At 46.9% G+C, this 23,207-nt stretch overlaps 2 protein-coding genes across 2 annotated transcripts in view; one reads left to right on the top strand and one right to left on the bottom strand.

Moving 5' to 3' along the window:
* The window catches only part of LOXHD1 (lipoxygenase homology PLAT domains 1), a 79,757-nt gene extending 66,791 nt beyond the window's left edge, over nucleotides 1–12,966 (top strand). The window contains exons 22-25 of the mRNA XM_058824078.1: nucleotides 6,450–6,620; nucleotides 7,815–7,953; nucleotides 9,428–9,589; nucleotides 12,486–12,966. Coding sequence (XP_058680061.1) covers nucleotides 6,450–6,620; nucleotides 7,815–7,953; nucleotides 9,428–9,589; nucleotides 12,486–12,966 — 953 coding nt within the window. The remainder of the gene's footprint in view (nucleotides 1–6,449; nucleotides 6,621–7,814; nucleotides 7,954–9,427; nucleotides 9,590–12,485) is intronic.
* Nucleotides 12,967–22,391: 9,425 nt separating this feature from the next.
* The window catches only part of ARK2C (arkadia (RNF111) C-terminal like ring finger ubiquitin ligase 2C), a 50,690-nt gene continuing 49,874 nt past the window's right edge, over nucleotides 22,392–23,207 (bottom strand). Inside the window, exon 8 of the mRNA XM_058824201.1 lies at nucleotides 22,392–22,690. Within this exon, the coding sequence (XP_058680184.1) occupies nucleotides 22,573–22,690 (118 nt within the window). The 3' untranslated portion in view covers nucleotides 22,392–22,572. The remainder of the gene's footprint in view (nucleotides 22,691–23,207) is intronic.

Below are 23,207 nucleotides of genomic sequence, written 5' to 3'. Positions count from 1 at the left end.
CCTTTGGGGCACTTGTAGACCATAAATTATTTTTTTTAAAAACCTAAAGAACTGTCTTTTTTTATCCCTTTGTAAGGATTTACTCAGCTATCAGGCCCAAGAAGGGCTTTTCTAAGCCTTCCGTCTCAGCTCTGGACTGGTGCCTCATAAACTGTGCTGATCCTCAGGGCAGATTTGTTGAAGAGTTTCTGCTTTAAATAAAAAGTGAGAGGGCGAGAAATAGATGTGTAAAACCGCCCAAGGAGAGGAGACTCCATCACACTCTCTGTTTTGCTGGTAGCTCAGTACAGGGGCAGTCAATGCCAACTCCTGCACATCCTTCTGCATGCATGGATCAACTCTACAACTCAGACTGGGCTCAAGTGGGAGTGCAATCTGCAGACTTGCAGCATGCCAGCAACTGTGCCATGGCTGATTACTCCTTCAGATTGTCCAAATCTGGCCTCAGCACCTTGGGAGATCCCAGCACTGACACAAGGAGCCCCCTCTCATGTGCCTTGCGCCTTCCTCTCTCTCCAAGGCCAGGTTTTCCACCCAAAGGTGTTGTCACAAAGATAAGGATTTCACCCTGTGAGGATTATGAGGCCCTGGCACAGAGGAGCTGTGGCTGCCTCACCCCTGGAAGTGTCAAAGGCCAGGCTGGACGGGGCCTGGAGCAGCCTTGGATGGTGGAAGGGGTCCCTGTCCATGGCAGGGGTGGAATGGGACGAGTTTTAATCTCCAATCCATCTCAAACCATTCCATGATTCTGTGAAAGGTGTGCTACAGGTGTTACATCTTAACCAAGAGATACTGCCAAGGTATCACAGTCCAGAAGTGACATGAAGCAGAATAAGGCATGTAAGGAATTCAAATTGCAGACCCAGAGAGAACACAAAGACTTTGGTGTTGACCTTCTGCATTCATTCCTTTCCAACCTTGTGAATTGCAGAACCTTTCAGAAGGAGCCCAAAAGGACAGATGTAGCCTTAGAATTATAATTTCCATAAAAGCTTCTCTTTTCTACAGGCCTCTTTTGCTCCTCTTGGGGACAAATTATCCTGCATCCTTTTTAAAAGCTTTTGCTTCAAGTATCCGTCTATAAAATACGAAATTTCCTTCAATCACAAGAACATAATCTGAGAAATTGTTCCATCTCCAGTCTGAGTTGTTAAGTGGTTTTGCACAGGAGTAGTTCATCTGTAAGATGTGAGGGCTGGAGGAGTGGGGTGTGTCTGAGGGTAATTTATGGGTGGTTTTGACCCGAGTCAAATCCTGAACTCTGAACAAGTTGCAGAGAAACAGAGGAGAGGGGGTGCAGGGCACTCAGTTTCTAAAACTATCCCAAGTGTTAATCTTCTGCTTTCTCAAAGACTGTGAGAGGTTTTTTTGCATTGCCCGTCTGCCCTGATGAGAAATGTTGTGGTGTGAACCAACATGAGCCTAAAGGAGAGATACACAAAACGGATCTATTTTTATTCTGCCACTGGCTTGCTGAATGACCTTGCGTAAATCGCATCCCTGTACCTCATTTTCAATTATGTAAATTAGGGATAAAAATTATTCACCTTCCTAGAGTGTTTTGAGATGTACTGGTGCACAGCTAGATGCTATGATTTTAACACCTCACAATTAATGCTCTGTTTCTAGAGGTTTGAAGCTGCTATCAAAACTCCCACCACTTTCTGGGTGATGCCTCACGAGGTGGGGTTTAGGGATGAATGCTCACCTCACCAGGCAGGGGACAAGAAATGTCAGAGGATGCAAGGCTGTCTGTGCTATGGTCATTACTTCATGTGTCAGAAAACGTGAAAATTTTTAAAAAATAAATGAATAAAAAATGCAGTTAGGGGGCTGAGCAGTGCTGGTTGGTGGCTGTGAATGGCTTGGCAGCAGCAATTCTTCACTGGCCCTTGAGCAGTCAATGTCCCTAGCAGGAGGGATTTTTTACTCCTGTGGAAACATAAGCAGCAGTAACGACTACTATTATCCTTGATCAGACATCAGCTGCTTCCAAAACCAAAGCAGAAGAGATATTGCTGCAGAAAGTTAAGGGATAGAGAAGATAGTCAACGAATATGGCTGGAAAAAGTGGAGACTTCCATGGACGTGTGTGTATCCGAGCACGGATGTGGCTCTGACAGCAGATTTGATCCCACCAGGACTTTATTTGCCAGGAATAGTTAATGTTCACTAAAGCAAGGTCAGGGACCAGGTGCCGGCTGAGCAGTGAACCCACCACACTTGTTCCACCCCATTTTTTCCTCCCATCCTCCCATGTTTCTGCAGGTGTCAGAATGCTTTAATATTCTAGGGGTGAGTGCAGGCAAGTCGTGGCTGTTCCTGAGAGAGGCAAAAGAAGCTTCTGGTGCTGCAGGCTGGGGTTTTAGCTAAATGAAGCAGTAATGTCATTATCTGTGTTTCATCTGCGCCTCTACAGTCAGGCTCAATTGTGCTAATCACTGCAGAAATGGGTGACAAGGAGCTTACAATCCAACCTGTCCAATGTCAGGAAAGCACAGACTTCCAGCATCACCTGGGGAAAAGGAAAGGAGGCCCTGTCAGGGCCTTTCAGGTGGTCCCTGCCCAGAATCCCCCAGTGGCCAGCTTGGATCCTTTTAGGAAGGAGGATAAATGAGATAAATAACTGTTCTTTTGGATAAGGACATTTGGGGAACAGAATACATTTTCTCTAGATCACACTAAATTATACAGAGTCAAGCAAGCAAAGTGATTCTTTTTTCCCCAAAGCTCTTCTCTTCCTCTAATTACATTTGAAATGTTTTGCATGCTATTGAAAATGTCACTTCCAGCTGCAGACCATTAAGGAGCCTATGTGGCACTGCCATGGGTTTTATTAAGGCAGGTTTGTTGCTGGGGATTTCAATGGCAGCAAAACGAGGCCTGGGGTGAAATACCTTTTGTTACAAGTGTTGAACACTTGTTTTGGTGGTAGGGGACCTTTCACAAAGGCACAGTGCTCGCCAAATTATTTTAAAGACCAAGGGATGAATAATGGGGCAGGAACTACTCAGATGTGTGCTATTTCTTCCCTTCTGCCCCAAAGCATTAATGGAGGCAAATGTAGTGGTCCTGGTTTGTGCTGAGCTCACAGCAGAAATTTGTGCAGCTGATGTTTTCCTGAGCACTTGTTTTCCTGGTACTGCTGCCTGAGGTGCCAACAGGACTCAGGCAGGTCTGCTCTGGTTTTTTCTGCAGTCATCCAAAACTGAGTGATGGAGCAGCTCTGGCTCTGTGGATCAGAGTCAGGGACAGTGTCCAGGGGAAAGGCTGATGGGCCATTGCTGCAGAGATCCTTCAGTTTCTCCCTGCAGCCAGGCTGTGTGGGCAGTGGTCAGGATGTGGGAAAGTCCTTTCACTCTACTATATTCACATCACCCTTCTGGCTCCTCTTCCTCTTCTGCTTATGCTGCTCTATAACCCGGCTTGGGCTGTGGATTTGGTGACTCTGGGGTACGAGTTTCCTTTCCTATCATTGCTGTAGAGTCTCTGAGCCCATTGCAAAAGTCACAGAGGAACACAAGGGGTAAACGGGATAATAGCCTGAAACCGGGATTTCATGACCTGGAAAGCAGTTCTGCAAACATGACTTGTTCTCCTTCTGCTGACGTGATGCCCAGCACACAAAGCCAGCCCAGCAGTGGGGGAGTCTCAGATTTAGACTCTGTGCATCACTGGCCTTTCCATTTTCTTTTCCATACCAATGCAAAGAGCAGTTTTATAAATAATTTCCCAGACTGAAACAAAAGAAAAACAATATTTTTTTCTAGTAGAGCAGGGTGCATTTTTCAGACATGAACCAACCCTTCCATTTCTACATCAGCTTTTAAATGGTGTTTAGTGCTGTGGCAATGAAACCCTTGATGTGACACCACTCCTGGCACAATGGGACATGGACAGGGTGGGGAGATATGCTGCTATGGATGTATCCAGCAGAGCTTTCACCTGGGGTGAGCTATTTCTTCTAAAAATGAAAAGAATTTAGGGATCCAAACACAGGTCTCATAATCTAATTTAAGTCACTAACAATCAAGAATGAAAATGAGAGAAGGCAATTTTTAGTGAGAGAAGAGAAACGTTTCTTTCTTTAAAGCAGACAGGAGGATGTTTAGGGGAAGTTGTACCATTTTTCTAGGACTGTCTATCCAGCTCCTTAATTTATGTACCCCCGTGCAGTAAGGGACACCCTGTTGGCATTTGCTTTTCAGTGCTGATCCCTGACAGAGCTCAGCACCTGCTCTTTAAATAGCCCAGAGCAGATAAAAGCATTTTTGTGGGGAGGAGCTGGCTTTGTCCTCAGCTCCCACATCTGCAGCAAAGTCAGGTCAGTCCCATTTCTGCCTCTGATAAAAGAGCAGGAATTTGCTGCAGCTTCTTGGGGAGTGTGGCTGCTGGCACCAGGCTGGAGGAGAGGGAGGAGGGCACAAGCATCTCACCCAGTCTCCTTTCTGGCACTGCTGCTTTGCACTGATCCTGACCCCACCATCCTGTTTGCTGCTGGCAGCCAGGCTGAGATCAACAATTTATTCCATCCTAGTCTGCAGACACTGACACCTCTCACTGCAGAAGGAAGGCATGATTTCCTTCTTTCGTGCTGTACTGTTGTCACCATGTAAAGTTTTAATGGGAGCAGAGCAGCCTCCTGAATATCCTGCAGAGATGCTCACTGAACTTAAATGGAAAAGATCCTGCCAAAAGATTAACAGCTGACACTGCCAACATGTGTAGAATAAATTTCCAAAACAGCCCCAAAGAGCAAGTTGCTCCAGTTAAATCACAGTGGGAGCCCTGGAAAACTTCACAGAATTGTAGAATCACAGAATGATTTCTGTTGAAAGAGACCTTAAAGACAATTGTGTTCCAACTCCTGCCATGGGCAGGGACACCTTGCACTGTCCCAGGTGGCACCAAGCACCATCCAGCCTGGCCTTGGACATTCCAGGGGCAGCCACAGCTGCTCTGGGGCAACCTGTAAAATTAAAGCAGATGGAACTAAACTCTTCTCACCAGTGTCCAGTGACAGGACAAGAATGAATGATCTCAAACTGAAGTACAGGAAATTCCATTTAAAATAAGAAAAGAAAGCTTTTCTTTTCCTCTGCATGGGTTATCAGACTCAGGCACAGGCCACCCAGAGAGGCTGTGGAATCTCCATCCCTGGAGCTATTAAAAACCTGGCCACACCTGGCCCCGAGGAATCTGCTTTAGCTGAGTTTGCCCTAAGCAAAATGTTCTAGAGATGAACCCTCCAGGCACAATGACTTTGCAGTTCTGTGCCCCTGAAATTTAAGGGGTGAATGGTGGTGTTGGTTGAGGTCTGTGCTGCATAGCACCCAGTTTAATTTCTTAACTTGGAGAAGGTTCAGGAAGCAAAGCACAAAACAGCAATGGCTGTGAGGCTGGTAAAGAACTGCGAGCACATGGTATGGAGGCTCACAGTCCACAGGAGAAGGGCAGCTTGTTGACACAACTCAAAAAATGTGCCATCATTTTCTATTCAGGGATAATGAGGATTAATTTTTGCAAACGTAGGGAATAGGCACACGGCAGTGAATTCCTGGAAGAGCAAGAGCTGTTTAATCTCTCCAGGATGTACATAATAAGTGAGCAGATATGTCTCATCATGAACATAACATTTTTTGTCTGACTAATAGCAGGACTTGAAAGTAGAACTGTCAGAACCTCCCGTCCCCACTGAGGTCAACAAGTGTTCCTGTGATTTTAACAAAGAAATCAGGAAAACATTCTCAAATGCTGTTTTCTTTGTCTTCAAGTTGCTTTTCCAATGGGGAAAAAACAAACTGAACAAACAAAGTAGCAAGCTAAAAAGGTGCTGTGGCTCCTCAGAAGGCCCCAGGGGAAATGTAAAGTGATTTGGTCATCCATGCTGGAGCATCCATCACTTTACTCCGTCCTGTTTTCACATCCAGTCCCAGCACTCATTAATTTGCCCTCGGTCCTTGGCAAGGATGGGAAGCTTCCTTGCATGTGCTGGCTGGCAGGGCTGAGGGAGGAAGTTGTGCTTTACATTCTGACTTCAAATCCAAAGAGGAGAGAGCCCCAACCTTAGTGCTTATAAAAAGATGGGGACAAATGTTTTAGCCGGACCTGCTGCAACAGGGCAGTGGGGGTGGTTGAAAACTAGAAGAGAGTCAATTTAGATTAGATATAGAAAAAAAGAAAATTTCACAATGAGGATGGGGAGGCTTTGGCACAGATTGCCCAGAAAAGCTGTGGCTGCCCCATCCCTGGCAGTGCCCAAGGCCAGGTTGGACAGGGCTTGGAGCACCCTGGGACAGTGGAAAGTGTCCCTGTCCATAGCAGGAGAGCTGACCTTCAAAGCTCCCTTCCATTCCTTGATTCCATGACTTATAGCAACAACCAAGGAAAGGTACCTCCCCTCCTATGTGCAAACATTCAGACCTTTATTATTTCTGCTCTTTTACCAGGAATTGCCCCAGGCTGGCACCTGGAATACATTGATGTGACGGACTCTGCCATGGACAAGACGTTCCGGTTCCAGTGCGATCGCTGGCTGGCGAAGGGTGAAGATGATGGGCAGCTCATCAGGGAGCTGGCCTGTGCCAACAATGACATCCTGGAACTGAAGGAACGGACTGGTGAGTTTGGAGGGCTCTTGTGCCACTTCCTGAGGGACCTCAGTGGTCGTAGAACCACATGTCCTGCAAGCTGGAGGCTCCCATGCAGGCTTTGGGGGTTATTTCGTGCACACTTCAGTTCAATAGTGCAGTTCTGGGATAAGAAAGAAATGAAACAGGATTTGGGAGGAAGAAAAAGTTCTCATTCTGTGTTGAAAGCAAAGAGGGGCCCATCTGCAGTGGTTAGGTCCATCAGTGAGCCATGAGAACTCATGGATATGATCTCATTAGAAGTAATGTGCTTGAGCCTTTGAGGTGGAAAATAAGTTCAGTCCTTAAAGCTTGGTAAGTAACATTGCTCCAGCTTCCTCCTTAACTGGTTCTGAGCTATGAGCTTAAGTGTCCCAGCTGAATATCACAGCTGAGCTTAACAGCCCATGGCCCTGGATCTGCTCTGGGTAATCCCACTGGGGCCAAGGCAATTACACTGCTGTCTGATGTGGGGGTGACTCAGCCAACAAGAGTTACTTAACCACACTGAGGGTATGCAGAGTCCATCTCAAGAACTACTGCACCAGTGCTCTTCTTCAGGAGAATCCTGGGGAGACAATAATCACATTACCGATAGGAGAATCCTGGGGAGACAATCCTCACCGTGATTGTGCTCTACCCCTGAAAAAATATCAGCCTTGTGAGGGCCATTCTGGGTACTTACAGGCCACCACAGCATCTGAGCACATCCTGCTGGGTGCATGGACACCCTCACTCTGATAGGAACAGCGGCACAAATTTAAGAGAAAAAAGAAAAAAAAAAGAAAGAAAATAATATATGGAGGATTCAGGCTGTGTTTCAGATTAAATGCTCAGCACAGCATGGAGCTGGACACAGATTGTTCAAGAGGGACCTCAATCATCCTTGTGGGTCCCTCCAACACAGAATATTCCATGATTCTAAGAATAACTCCATCTATTCTTGCTACCCAATTGAACAGGACTCATATTTTTCATGTATTCTATCCCAAACCACTTAGAAGTCAAAAGTCCCACAGATTTCAGTGTGTTTTCACCCTTACTTTGCAAATGCTTGCTGTCTTGTGGGCTGTGATAAATATTAGGAAAGGGGTTTTTAGGCAAAGTGACAGCCAAATGAAGAGATCTTGTAGGCCATCTGCTCTCCCTTTTCTCCTTAACGTGTGTGTTAATTATGCTTTAAAGCCTATGAGATTCTCACAGTAACCAGCGACAGGGAGGATGCAGATACTAAGGAAAACATCTGGATCATCCTGGAAGGGAAGATGGGCCGCTCAAAGGAATTCCTCATGGAAAACTCTTCCAAGAAAAGGAGGTTTGAAAGGTAATAAGCAGGATGGTGGGCCAGAGGAACTCCCACCCACTGTGTGTCCTCCCCAAATGCCACCTCTTCTTGCCACAGGGAGCTGTGTTTGTGCCATGCTGCTTCCAAAAAGCTTGATGGCTTCCTATTTGGATAACAGGGAAGATAGAAAATGAGTTTCTGGTGGGCAGCCACAGAGTAGGTTTTAGGACAGCAAGAAAAAGGCATTTGGCAAAGGGAAATGTAGATGTTGCGTGTGTGTCCTTTTGTGTCTGTACATACAAAGAGGCTCCTGGCGAGCCCCCAGGGAGGCTCAGTGGATTTTGAGCTGGGAGGAGCAGGAGGAAGCTGGAGGTGGTTTTAGTTCCTTTCAGAGCATCTCGCTGGGAGTGGGAATCAGAGAGAAAGTAATAACAGTTGCAGGCTAGATGTTGTCAGAGCTGCTCAGATCTGGCTTTGCAGACGGATCCGGGGGTGAGGCTGTGAGATCGCTGTGGTGTGAGGAAAGGCAGGATCAGACTCCTGCTGGAGGCACATCATGGAACAGGGGGCATATTCCCTCTCCCACGTGGGACCAAAGTGCTCCAGGTGTGATCAGGGTTTTCTGCTTGTTTGAGGACAGGGAACACCCTCTGGAGATGGGGACCTCACCAAAGTCAGGGGCACTGGGCACTGCTGATGTTCTGCTGCTTTGCAGGGAGGAAAAGTGATGGATGACCAAATCACTTTTTCTGGTAAAGGAAGGTGCAATTCTGGCTCATGTGGAACACAATATGACTGACTGAGACACCACATGAAATATGGAAGAACAGGAGGAGCTTCTTGAGCCGATGATGCCCATGGAGGAGTTAAACATCCCTCTTCATTAGGCACAGTCTGTCCTTGGAGGGACCAAGGGCCAGCCCAAGGAAATAAACCCAACAGATACTCAAGGAACACAACAGGAATCCAGCCAACTCTTTGTCAGAAACCTATCAGGCCTGCCCATGACAGGGGTTTTGAATTAGGTGATCTTTAGGGTCCTTTCCAACCCAAACCATTCTGAGATTCTGTGATTTAATTGTTCCTCTGAGCTATTTCCAACTCAAGCTTCAGGAAGGATGGCTCAACTAGCAAATTTAAAACAGCTATGGTGGGTAGATGTGTAACAGATACAGTATCTGTCAAGAATGAATGAATAAGTGCTGGAGGGGAAATTAGTCATTCTTTAGCTTTATCTATAATGAGGCAAATTGATTTTGTATGTGGAACAGCTCAAGTTTATCCTAGAAAGTCCTAGTGGCAACAATTTAAAGTGTCACCCCTAATCAGAGAAAATACTAAATTTAAATATGGAAATTATACTTTGTGTTGAATGATTGTAGGTTAAATCAAATGACTGTAAATGAAGGCTTATCCTCTATCTTCCATAGCCATGTGCAAATTACTTAATGTCCGTATGAGGCAAGTCACTGGCAGCCTCCAGGATGCTGAAACTGCTCCCTGTCTCCTGCAGGGGAGCGACTGACACGTTCCAGTTTTCTTCGAAGAACGTTGGTGATATTGCAGCCATCTGTGTTGGTCACTGCCCAAAGGATGGGAAGAAGTCATCTGCAAAAGCTGATGTCTTCTGGCACGTCCAGGAGATCATTGTGACGGAGATGGAGCTTTGCAACAAGTAAGTGCCTTCTCACCTGCAAGGGGCTGCCCTGGGAGGACATGGGGCAGCTCAGCAGCTCTGCACACATCCTCCTGAAGCATTTCAGGCTTAGGAAATAACAGAAAATCTTGTTTTCTGTTGTGTAGTCTGGTGTGTCAGGGCCAGAACGTCCTTGTCTGATTTACCTGCACAATTCTGAATTCTTAGAGAGGGTATTTGCATGTGCAGGTAACTTTACAAACAAGTTGGCTGGGGTGAATCTCACAGCCAGGATGAATTGATGTCTCACATTATGAAAAATAACCAGAATGGCTAAAATTCAAATGTAGGATACTCTGCACAGACTGGTCTTTAAGTAAGTCTTGTGAAAGATTTCCTGGAACCAAGAGTAAGACAAAGGCTGAGCCTCTGATTCCAACCAGTTTGGATGAGAGATCCTCCTGGTCTGGTCCAAAAGGCCACACATCACTGGAAAGGCTGCGGTCCTGCAGCTCAGCCATGCCTGAAGAGCCCTGAGCATGGTCAGGTCATGCACACTTTGATCTGAGCCCCATCTTTGGAAGGGGAGCAGATTCCACAGGAGCAGAGGAGATCTCCCATCTGCAGAACAAACTGCACTCCAGTAAAACAGTCCACGACATTAATTGTGGATTTCTTCTCTTCTCCACGATATTTCCATTGCTGCTGAAGAATTTAACTACGAGGAGTTTGTTCCAGCTGAGACAATTGAGTGTTTAAGAAGAAATCCTTGAAGTGGTGAGGTTTTTTTTTAGAAGCTAAGAGTCTCTCCTAGCAAATTAATCAGCCAACTGAAGAGCCTTAATAATATTTGCTGAATGAAAACTCAGTCAATTGCATACTAAAACATGCTCTTTTCTCCTGGTGGGGAAAAGCCTGGAACCCTCTGAGTCCAGCTGTGCAATCAGATCCGTGCACTGAACTCACTGGGAGCATGCTGAAACTGCTGGAACAGTGTGCTGTGAGGGGGCCACAGGTTTTCTCATAAAATCTCACATTTTAGAGATTGTTTTAAATTAGAGAGGGCAGCCAGAAGGTGTGGGTAAAGCCTGCAGTCTGTCCTTGCACTGGAGCAAGGCTCCAGCTCTGCAGATGCAGCACTTTACAGAGGTGTTTGCAGTGCACACAAGCAACTAGAGAGCTTGCACCACGAGAACAAGTTCTCACTTCAGGTATTACTCATCCCAGATATCAAAAAACCTACCCAGACAAGCCAAAGACCAAGTTTAAAGAGTTAACAGATTGTTGCAGCAATAGTTTTGAATTATACTGGGATTTTTCCTTTCTTAGTATGTAAAAAGATAGTATTTAAAGATTTTCCTTGCACAGTCCAGGGCTACAAAGGTAAGTTTTTTTCTTTTTGCCTCTTGTGAAGATTGGCATGCACCATTTCACTTCCAGACCATGAGATATTACACAGCTGAGGAAATAAATCTGCAGCACTGGGCATCCTCTCCATCATACTCTCATGAAGTTTTTCTGCCCCTGAGCCTAAAATTTTTTTCCTCCTAGAATTTCTCATCTACAAAGCTTCTTCCCAGGGAATAAGTGCTTCACTTTGTCTGCAGAAAATGCCAAGAGTATAGGAAGTGCTTAAGCAACACCATACAGCAGGATTCACAGGGACCCTTCCTCCAGGTGTTTACACACGCACTGCAATCCAGCCACACTCCATTCAGAAAGACCTGCTGCAGTTCAGTGAAGATGGGGAAGGGGCAGAGCTCATTTGGAACTGATCTGCATCACTGGAAGTGAAATACTTCATTAAAAGCAGAGTGCTCCAGCCCCTGGCTGAGTGCCAGCTACGAGGAAATTCATGGATGTGCTCGGTGCTCCCTGCACGTCACCAGACACAGCACTGTTGGCATGTGGTACCTCTCATTTCCCTGTTCCCACTTTTATTGCTCCCTGCTAAAGATGACACAGGTGAACTAGAAAGGGCAGGGGAGATTTAAACCTCCATCTTTCCCGTTCCTTTTTTTTATGCCTTTTTCCTGCTTTAGCTCTGGGCCTGACTGCTTGTCACTGCCTTGGTGGGTCTGGAACTGGTCATGCCATTGCACAGGCTGAAGAGGTGACAAGAGCCACAGAGATCCTTCCCACGAGCAGTGTGTCTGCAGCTGTGTGGGGAGAGGTCAGATTTTTCCAGCTGCAAAGTTCCATTGTGGCTCTCTTTCTAGAGAAATATTCAAGTTCTGGTACATGGAGGGGAAAATGCTGAAACAGCATTAATATTGGGCAACTTAGTAGAATTCACACTCCCAAACTTTCTGGCTCCATTTTTGTACCAACAACGTGGTACAGGTGGACCGGGCCTGTCCCTGTGCCGGCGCTGCTGAGGCAGCTCCAGTGCTGGGGACAGCTCTGGGCCCTCAGCACAAGAGAGACACCGAGGGGCTGGAGCGTGTCCAGGGCAGAGAACGGAGCTGGGAAGGGGCTGGAGCCCCAGGAGAGGTTGAGGGAGCTGGGAAGGGGCTGAGCCTGGAGCAAAGGAGGCTCAGGGGGGCCCTTGTGGCTCTGCACAGCTCCTGACAGATGGGGACAGCCGGGGGGGTCGGGCTGTGCTCCAGGGAACAGGGACAGGAGCAGAGGGAACGGCCTCAAAACATGCCAGGGGAAGGATAGATTGGATATTATGGAAAATTTCTTCATGCAAGGAGCTGTCCATGCCTGGCACAGCTGCCCAGGGCAGTGGTGGAGTCACCATCCCTGGAGGAATTCAAAAGCCATGTGGATGTGGCGCTTTGGGAACACGGGGCAGTGCTGGGGTGGGGTAGCACTTTGACTCAGCAATCCTAGAAGGCTTTTCCAACACAAACAATCCCACAATTCCCTCACATTTGCCCCATAAAGTGGCCATCGATGCCACTGACCTTCCCCTTATTCCCCACATCAGGTACTTCTTCAGGTGCAACGCGAAGATCCCTCTGCACTACAAGCGGCGAGACTACAAAGTCTTCGAGTGTGCCAAGGTCACCGAGAGCTTTGCCAGCAAAGCCCGGAGCCTGGTGCCAGTGAAATACGAGACCATCGTGGTCACGGGCTTCGAGAAGGGCGCGGGCACCGACGCCAACGTGTTCATCACCATCTACGGCCTGAACGGCGACTCGGGGCGGCGCGCGCTCCGGCAGAAGTTCAGGAACCTCTTCGAGCGAGGCAAAACCAGCAGGTTTTACCTGGAAACGCTGGACATGGGGGAGCTGAAGAAGGTCAAGATTGAGCACGACAACAGCGGGCTGGCTCCGGGCTGGCTGGTGGAGAGGGTGGAGATCACCAACTCGGCCACTGGCGTCACCACCATATTTCCCTGTGGGAAGTGGCTGGATGAAAACCGAGGGGATGGGTTAATCTGTAGGGATCTTTTTCCTAGCTACTGAGGAGGGGTCTGGTCCCTTCAGTATGCATTTTTTTTTCTCTTTATACTGTTTTATATTGCCTTTTACTTTTTAATACACTGCCTTTTGTATTGAGAGATTTTTAGTAGCAAGACCTTCTTCCTGGGTTAACATTTTGTAAAAGTAATGTTGCTTTTTTTTTTTTAAGTGCACATAAAACTATTAATTAAATAAATGCATTTATTGGTTATTTATGATTAAAAGCTACAACCGACAGAGATATAAACTTTCCTTTACCAGTTCAGATGTTTCTGCTTTCAGTGCTATGCCTTGACAGAGCTGAGAATACCCACTGACCTACTCCACTGATAGGCTCCACTTTTAGATAAGCATAGAGGTTGAGAGAATTGAGACACTTTTATTTTAGAAAATTGAGCTTGGAGATCACAGTTTTTTCCCACTTCTGGCAACTGCAAGCTCTGCATGTCCATACACACATATGGATATCTCCAAGGGCACCACATCAAAACACAGCAGGCACAGTGGGATGTTCCATGGGGAGTTTGGGGAGCATCTGCATCCCCCCAGCCAGGTCTCAAGCAGTGGGATCTGCGTGATGTTTTCTGACCTGTGAGCTTTTTTTCCCCCAGGGCAGACTTTGCTCCCTGGCTGAATTCCTACAACTCTGCCAAGAGCTGAGATCTATGGTTACAGCTGCCAGTGCAAAAGACCTTCCAGATAATCAATTCCACAGCAAGGAAGCTGTGCTAACTATATTCAAAGCTGACTCAGGATAATCATACCCTACATGGCCTGAATACCAGCTCTGTTTCAGAGCAACTGCCATGCATTTCAACTTTTTTTTTCCTTTAATAAGGATTGCTGTTTTGTCTTTTTCCGTAGCTCAGAAGGGATTTCCTGCAGGCAGTAAGGGCCAGTGCTCCTGTCAATGAGCTCTTCCCAGGCACTCACATCTCTACAGGCACCAACAAGAAAATCTGTTCATAAATCATTGCTTCTGGAGCCCTGTCTCTCTCTCTAGGCTGCAAAGCAGCAGGACACATCCTTAGGAGGAAAAATGGAGGTGTTTGAGCCATGAGGACCTTCCTCCTGGCCCACCCTCTGCCAGAAGCTGGCTTTAAACAAGAACTTTGCAAGAACAGGGATCAAAGGGGTAAAGAGTGGGCTCAACCCACCAAGCCCAGCCAGTTCCTGGGTGGAGGATGATGCTTCTGCTGGGACCATGCCTGGATGTGCCAGGCCACAAGGCAGAACTGTCCCACTGCTCAGTCCCTCACTCCTCATGGGCAAAGGAGGCCCAGCAAAGCCTGGTGATGCTGAGACAGGAGTCAGAAGCATCTTAGAAATGCTGTTGATTGCTCAGAGGTATTTGAAAGCTGCTAACCCACTAAAGCCCTTCCAGGGGAGTTCTGGATTTCTGTTTCCCACAGCAGGCACCACCAAAGAGACATGACCTGATATCATGGCTGTCTCTGCCAGCTCACAAATAATAGCCCAGCCTAATTCATCTTAGAAACCTTTATGGTAACTGATGGTTCTGGAGCAGAGCAAGTTGCTTAAATGAGCCCAGTAATCAAGCTCATCAGGGATCAGCTACTCACTGGGAGGAATAACAATAATAGCAGCCTTTGCTGGCTGTGCTCTCCCTCCTCATGGCAGACTGGTGTGCCCAGCCCTTAGCAAGGAGCATGAGGAGCAGAACAGCCCTTAGGAGGGCTGGAGGTGATTGCTAGGGTCTGATTGCATCCCCGGGATCCTGCTGAGATGGAGTTCAGACTCCCTGGATACGCAGGGCATCCCATGAGTGGAGTCTGGTGCATCTGGGTTTGCTGTTCTTGTGCAGTGTCCTTGCAGTTCCCCAGTATGTGTTTGAAGCAAAATAAGGGTCAGGCTTTTGATCTCCCTGCATTCCCTCCCACCCAAGTTTGACCAGCAGTGTGGGAAAAAAAATCCTCTCCTGTCAAGAGGTTTGGCCCCTTTTCAGACAAATGAGTGCTGCTGTGAAATAGGAGTTTGTCCCTGTACAGTGCTGCAGTCCCAGCATTTCCAGATGGCTCCAGTCTCTCCTACTTCATACAGGGTAGGGGGAAAGCTGATTTTAGAGCATCAGTTTAACCCCTGCCATCCCCTGGGCAAGCTCACTGCACTGGCACTTGCTTCCATGGCCAGGTTGGACAGGGTTGAGAGCAACCTGTTCTAAGGGAAGGTGTCCCTGCCCATGGCAGAGGGGGAGAACAGAATCTTTGAGGTCCCTTCCAGCCCAAACCATTCTGTGAGCCCATGGGGATTCTATGGTTCCAGGATTCTTCTATGATTCCAGCCCTGGGGAGCAGGGAGGCAGCTCCTGATCCACACACCATCCCTCCCTGTGGCAAGGAGGAAAGATAAATTCTTACCTTGCGTGTGAAATGTGCTCACGTCTGGGAGGAATCACAGGTGGCAAGTGGCCAGAAACATGGGTTGAGGCACAGGAATTAATACCTTCAGGGTGACCAAACCACTGTGCAGGTGGGAGATGGGTTTGCAGGTACCTGGGGTCATCAAGGCCCCTGCCATCCCTGGACAGGCTTATTCAGCACCAAAGCCCCAGGCAAAGCTGCCAGGAGCTGGAAAGGGCCAGGGAGAGTTTGCTGATAGAGGGTCGGCACCCACACTGACTCCAGGAAGGCAGCCTTGGCAAAGCATGAAGGAACTCTGCTTTTTTCCACTTCAAACAAGCCCCTCCTCAGTGCAAAGCTCAGCTCCACCCTGGCTCTGGGGAATCCCTCTGTTGCTGCAACAGCTGCTACAGAAGTAATAAGGCAAGAGTGGAGTTTTTCCAGAGGCTGGATTTGCATCAAGCTGCTAGATCCAACAGTTTCTTGGACAAGTGGAGATCTAGGGAGGAGAAAAGCCAAAATTTTCCTAGTCCTGTGCCTTTTGCAGGGCTTAGTAAATCTTTTCCTGTGGAGGCCAAGCTGCCCAAGGCTGGAATGTTGGGCAGATTCAAAGCTCCTGCTCCCACCACCAACCTCTGCCTTCTTTTTTTTTCTACTTTATTTCCCAATTGGTGGCATTTTAATGCACATTCCTTCATCCTAAAACAACAGTGTAAATAAGAAGCAAGAGCAAAGGGCAAGATTGGTAGCACTCAGTGTGAGTCTTCAAAACCTGGCTGGGCCATTGTATTTGTGTTCTCCATCAGTTTGGAACTCCGATGAAGTTCTGTGTTTACCAAATTTAGGCTTACTAAAGCACTTGGGTGCTGCCAGTGGAAACAAGCATTAACAAGGGGTACTTAGCAGTGTTTCATGCTGAAGGACCAGTTGCCTCTTGGTGCAGGACACAGAAAATTATTTGCAAATCTCTTTGAAATTGTTGCTAAGCATCTTTGGTAGCATCATATCCCTATGTGAACCCTAGGCTCATGAAGGGGCAATGACTGAGATGTGAAGTATCTTATGTTCTGTGTGTAGAAAATATCTTATAATCTTCCTTGCTCCTTCCTTGTGTCTAGAGGCCAACTGTAAATTAGAAAAGAGTTAAAATGAAAAAAAAAAAATTTAAAAAAGAAAAAAAAAATTATTAATGGGGTTGTACAGTTCTGAGCTGCAACCTGTGGGCCAGGCCCAGATTTAGGCACCAGAAAACACTGGATAACACTGGATAAAGGCTCAGCTTCTCAACCCTGGGCAGCTGCAGTGAGAGCAGATGCTGGCAGTGAATAAAGATGTTGCATTTTGGTCTGTGCTGCTGTGCTGTGATGGGCAGAGCCCCTCTCCCTCCCCAGGCAGGCTCTGTGCTCAGCAGGGCTGTTATCAGATTGTGGCAGCTCCTTTCCTGCTCCAGCTCCAAAACAAACCTGATTGCCATCTGCAGCACCTCTCTCAGCGGCGTCACCCCTCTGAAGGACATCAGCAGGATCTCAGTGAGAAACTGAGATTTTCCCCAGCTGGACCAGCGGGTCACTTTTAACCTGTTTTCTGTTTTCTGAGTTTCTAAAAGCCTCCTGTAACAAGAGGTTCGTGTGGTGTGAACACGGTTCATCCCTTATGCAGCTTTTGATGGATGCTGGGGGAGCCAGCAATTCCCTTCAGCCACAGGAGCCAAATCTCTGTGATCAGCAGCCACTTGTCTCCAAAGCTTATTTAAGTCTAATCACACAGTCAAAGCTGGGCACTGGCCTCAGCTTTTCAGGACGAGCAGCTGAATCAAGAGTGGGCAGGAGCAGAGACTGGCACCATTTGTTGTGGAAGGAAATAAGAGCACGGGACGATCTACAGAATGGATTTTGCAGGATGCAAAATTGGGTGTATGACCCATTGGGTTCTCCAATGGGTAGCAAAAAGGACTGAAAATACCCCCAAATGTATAGGTTTGAAGGGTTTGGGGTTTTTCTTTTCTTCCAGTCAATTTCCCGTTCCTAGTTATTAAAGTGGAGACCCAGGCAGAAGGAAATCCTTCTCCATCCGGAGAGAGGGTGGGAGAACCTGTTGATACCTCTGCAGGACTTGCTAGAGACACCTAACAGGCACTGTGTGATGCGTTTAGAGGAGAAATCTCTCTTTAACAGGCAATTTCCTGAAATTCTAGAAAGCCTTTTGGTACCTGATGACCAAACTGGTGCCACAGGACACCACACACAGCGACGTGCCCAGTGTGGAGAGTCTCACCTCACCTCTGTCGTGGGGCCCAGCCACCAGCAGCCTCTGCAAACCAGATGGGCAGGGAAGTTTTTACCCCAGCAGTGCTTCTCCTGCTCATCAAAGACACAAGCAGTGCAAGGAGAATTGGTTCCAACCCAAAGAAACCAGAAATGAGCGGCAAATAAAGACCAAGCGACCGCCCTGGCAGGTGTCTTCTGCGTGGCACAGGTTTATAGTTAGCAATGCGGTTTGTTTTATTAGTTATAAATAAAGTACAAAAAGTCCACCAAAAGTGAATCTAAGCATTTACACCATTTCTAATGTCTTTCCATTTCTTCAATGCACTATTGCTTTAATATTAATAATAAATATTTTTCTAGCTTTCTTCTATAAAATAGTCTATGTAGCAAAATGTTGCACAGCACAACAGAACAGCAGTAGGAATACAAAAATGTGGGTGATCCTTTCACCTGCCCGGGTCATTAAAGGAGAGGGGGTTTTGTTTTACTCGCTCCTTGTTTTTCTTATCCCTCTTACAGTGACTTTGTGGGGGAGGACAGCCAACCCCCCAGTCCCCACACAGCTCAAAATCACAGCTCCAGGCTACAGGGGAGGAGTGTTACAGAGCAGCAAGGTAAAAAACACAGACAGGTTTAAAACCTGGGGTAAGGCAAAGTCAACAAAGCAGCGCAGCACCCTGAAGGGACAGAGAGAAAAGAATTAAGGTACTGTGATTTTGTGCCTTTCTAACCCAACTGAGAATTTCATCCAGAGCCTTTTTGTGGGGAGGATGGCTACTGGCTGAGCACATGCATCAAACCCCACTTCTGCCTGTACACAGCTAAATGTCTGCACTGACCGAGCATGGTTATGGCTTAAAGCTTAAAATGTTATCAGAGGTTCTCTAACCTTCTGGCAAAGCTGGAACTTGTGATACTCAGGAGACTTTGGGGAAAGGGCAATGCATTGCAAGAGTGGTGCAGCCATGGCAGGATGGGGATGCTTGGCCATGTCATTTTGGGGCTGACCCCCTTCTTGGGGGCAGGAGGGCTCTGGAGTGGGTCCCAACTGTACACTGGATTAAAAAGCTCCAAATTGAGGCTCCCTCCTGTACAGGAGGGGTGAAGCCAACTGGTCAAGACCAGTGTTAAGTGCTTCTGCCCCCTGCATGTGTCAGAGCTGGGTTACAGCCAGTGCCCATGGCAGGCACTGCAAGGAGATGGCAAATGGATCCCGTGTCCATCCCAACCACTCTCAGCTAGACGTGGTGTCACAGGATCACAGAATTGCTTGGGCTGGAAGGGACCCTAAAGCTCATCTCATTCCACCCCCTGCCATGGGCAGGGACAGCTTCCACTATCCCAGGTTGCTCCAAGTCCCATCCAACCTGGGCATGGATGCTTCCAGGTATGGGGCAGCCACAGCTTCTCTGGAAAACCAGTGCCAGGGCCTTCCTAGCCTCTGAGTAAGGAAGCCAACCCCTAAAAACTGCACTGAAACCCTCAGTTCTGTTGCCTCCAAGCTTAAGTTCACCCTATTGCCTCCTTCACCCCAGCTGGGTGCACACACAGAGGGTGAAAAGAGCCAAACCAAGCACTGATAGACGCCAAAAATTACAGAGCCACCAAACCTGGGCTTTTGACACAATCTTGCACTAAAGGCATGCATTGCCCCTTGCAGTGGGGGCCTGCTGGGTGTTATTGCAGGGTCACACAAGCAGCAGCAGCAGCAGCAGCAGCATCACCAGAGGCATCAGGGACAGGGCAGTACCAAGAAACAACCAAAATGTTTTGGTTTATGCAGAGCGTCATTAACCGCCTTCAGTGCGCAAGGACGCAAGTGAAAGGATCACCAGAGTTTGATTATGAGTGCAAATAATATTCATATATATGTGCTAAACACAGTCACTATATTGCAGTTTTCCACTATGTCACAGCATACAGAATCAAAGGTTTGCATTTTTATGGAATGTATCCAAGGTAACAGCACCACAGTAATACAGTTTGTAATCACACACCCTGATTTTTTTCTCTTTTTTTTTTTTTTACTGTTTTTGACAAGATAAGCATTACCCCCCACATCCCCTGTTTAATTTTATTTTAAGTACCGATGCATGCAAAGCATTCCATTCCCAGAAACAATGCAAAAATGAGGTAATAGGAGTAATAAAAAAAATTAGTAGTAATTTCTAAATAAATAAATTATAATTAAAAATGCAAAAAAAACCTATAAAAATAATTAAATTAGAACCCACAATATCTACAAGTTAGTCATAAATTATGATTGTTAAATATAAGGCATTTAAACTCACAAAACCCTGTAAACTATTGATGTTTTGTTTCTAGATTTTTTTGTTGTTGTTGTTGTTGTTGATGTTTGTTTTGTTTTGTTTTGTTTTTAAACTCACAATCCTAACTCGCAACCTAGTTGTACAAATTATTTAAACGCAAAGGAACCTGACACACTGATACAACTCCAGACACTGTAAATTCGCACGCACCTTGGGATCAGTCACTCACACGAGACCATAGGAGTTTGGTGCTTTTCTTCATCAAAGGTTTGCTTGGTTTTTTGTTTGTTTGGTTTGGTTTTTTTTTTCAGTTTGATCAATTTTTTTTATTCTTTTTTTTAAAAACTGTGCTTGTTTATTAGGCAAATAGTAACACTTTTTCATAGGCTTTAAAAGAAAACACAGGGTCCAGAAGTGTTCCTCATTCCCTCCCCACCCAGTGGGCGTGTCAATCCCCCTGTTGCTCTCCCTGCTTCTCCCCCACATGTCACACCTGGGCAGACCAAACCTGCGCAGAGTATTTTACCACCAAAACCTTGCTTTGCTTGTCATGGTATTAGTATTATTAGTATTATTTGTAATGCTGCTTCAATGCTGGTGGAGCAAGACCCATAGGTATCCATGGGCCACCCCCTGACCCATGGACATCAGGGCTGGGACCACCACATTGCCCAAGAAGCCGTCACTTGTGCTGGGTGGCAAATGTGCCATCAAGTCATGGGATGGCTTGGGAGGGACCTCAAAGCTCATCTTGTTCCAAACAACCCACTGTGGGCAGGGATGCCTTCCACTAGGCCAGGTCACTCCAGACAACATCCTGCCTGGCCTTTAGCACTTCCAGGGTTCTCTGGACAACCTGTGCCAGGGCTTCCCCACCCTCACAGCCAAGAACTTCTGCCTTATACATCTTCCCTATGTGTCACCATTTGTCTCCTTCCTCTCTCTCCCACCTGCTTTGGCACGCAATGAGAGGCTCCTGCACCCTCACATGGGGCTTCCCTTCTTCTCTCTCCTCTCTCACTGGGGGAAAAAGTAAATCTCTGTGTGCCTCTGAGGTTGGTGTTTTCCAGTTACAGCTCATGAGAATCTTGCAGTTTCTCAGATGAGAGTTTATGACTGAATTTACCTGGGAGAGCATTTCTCTCCAGTGAAACATATGCTCAGGGGAGACAGAAATCATTCCCACCACACCAACATTTTCAATAGATTATGTTTCTAATTCCCCTGCTGCCTCTCTGCAGCTCTTTTCTCCCTTGGTATGAAAGAAAAAAAAAAAAAAAAAAGAAACAAAAAGAAAATGACAGGTTTTGGTTATGAATGTCAGTTTTCCCGAGGGTTTTCCGCCCGATCCCTGCAGTTGGCGTACTGAGTTCTTTTTTTTTTTTTTTTTTTGTTTGGGGGGAGCATGGATTGCAACAGCTCACTCCTTTGGGTATTACCTCTTAATTCTGTTTTGAGTGTTAATGTGATTAAGTTTCTTTTTAACAGCCACTGATTACTCCGTGTGGGTACGGCCTGAAACGTGCACGCCAGCCCGCAAGTGCACGGGTGCACGGGCTTTGGGGCAGGTCACGGCTCCCAAAAGTGGCAGCCCCACCTGCACCTGCCTTCCCCTCCCACGACCAAGAGTTCATGGTCTCAGCAGTGTCTTGTGAGCTTCGAGTTCTCTTCTGTCCCCTTATCAAGAGATGCTTTGGCAATGGGAGGAGAGTCAATGTTTTGCACCTCTCGGTGCCTTTGTCACGCCCCAAAGAACAGTGGAAGGCGCCGGCTTCCGTAACCATCACTTTGGAGCAGTGCTGGCAAAGCCAACACGCCACACAGCTCACAGAAGAAAGCATCACGGACAATTGCAATCATGTAGACAGAACTTCCTTGGATTTTGATATGACAAGCTACTTTGTTAAAATACAGAAAGCAAAGAAACAGCATCTACTCAAATACTCTGCCGCTACAGAAAGTGTCCAGCACCAGCAGACAAGCAGGAACGAAGCTTTTCCCTATTGCTTCGTTCATTTTATCCCCAATTTTTATTTTTATTAAGCTTCTCTAAATTTGCAACACACTGTAAATGCAAGGGAAAGAAGCACACGCGGCTGAGGCAAAGAGCACAAACCCTTCTGACTGTAAACAGGATTTTGCATTTTCTCTTCTTTCCCCCACCCCAAGGATGGGGATGTTTGACCTCTTTATTTCCCCCTCTGCAATGTATTAATCAGGCACCAAAATAAGGAATCTATGAAAAAATATTTGGTGCAAATTAGGTAACAGCAACATGTCCACCACAAGATGAGTAGGGCATCAAACACAACATTTCTTAAGCTAACATGCTCCAGCTGCCATCCATAGAAATAGCTAAAGGACCCCTAACATGTTTCTACATATTTGAGAGGTATATATACAATCCCCATGAAAAGCAGGATTGACAGGCCGGACTAACCACAACTAGTTCCTTCATATTCAACACTAAAATCTTCTGCAGCACGGGGTCTCTGAGCTCCGGGAATGCCAGCTCCCTTTCACTGGGCCTGTATCCTGCGTATATGTGCAACATCTCCTACTGCTAGATATTGTATCACCTCCTCCTTCTCCTCCCTACCGTGCCTGCAGACTTCCCCTCCCAATCAAATGGCTCAGAAGGCAAAAAATTTCGCTGCAAGGGTGTATGGCCATACGACCTGGTAAGGAAAATGGTGTGTCCAGCCAGTCTTTTCAACTGTCCGAGCCGAGCTGTGTTTCAATGTCCACCCTGCAGATTGGGCACTTCTTGCTGGTGGCCAGCCACTGGTCCACGCACACTTGGTGAAAGAGATGCATGCAGGGCAACCGCCTGCAGAGAGAACAACACCACTGTTAGGGTGGAGGAGGTCCAAGGGAGCAAAAAGAGATGAAAAACAGCATCTGGGGCTGCTTGGAACATTGGAAACATTCCTGGGGTGACACCATTGCCACCAAGGTCCAGCAGCCTTTCCCAGCCATGCGAGTTCACACAGGGCACTGGGCTGGAGATAGTGTCCTCCTTGGGCTTATTAGAAACCCCCACACCATCCTGAACTGAGTTGCTCCAGTTATTAATTGTTCTGGCTGCTAATTTTTAACCTTTCAGGAGCAAGGTTATACTCCAAAGCCTCTTAGCTCTTCATGGTTGTGTCACATTAGCAGTCAGGTGGGCCCACACTGTTCCTGCATGTGTGTCCCCAGGGAACCTGGTCACATTTCACCTACATCGCTACTGCCATCATCATGTGTCACCCCTGTGATACAGGGAAACCTTGAACCACAAGAACCAACAGCAAAACGATCAGGGCTTTTCTTGAGAATTTAAGGATGAGAAGAGAAGTAGTACT

Source organism: Ammospiza caudacuta, chromosome Z (genome assembly GCF_027887145.1).
Source record: "Ammospiza caudacuta isolate bAmmCau1 chromosome Z, bAmmCau1.pri, whole genome shotgun sequence".
NCBI classification, from domain to species: Eukaryota; Metazoa; Chordata; class Aves; order Passeriformes; family Passerellidae; genus Ammospiza; species Ammospiza caudacuta.
The sequence above is the reverse complement of the archived record's forward strand: the minus strand, read 5'-3'. Positions and strand labels throughout refer to the sequence as shown.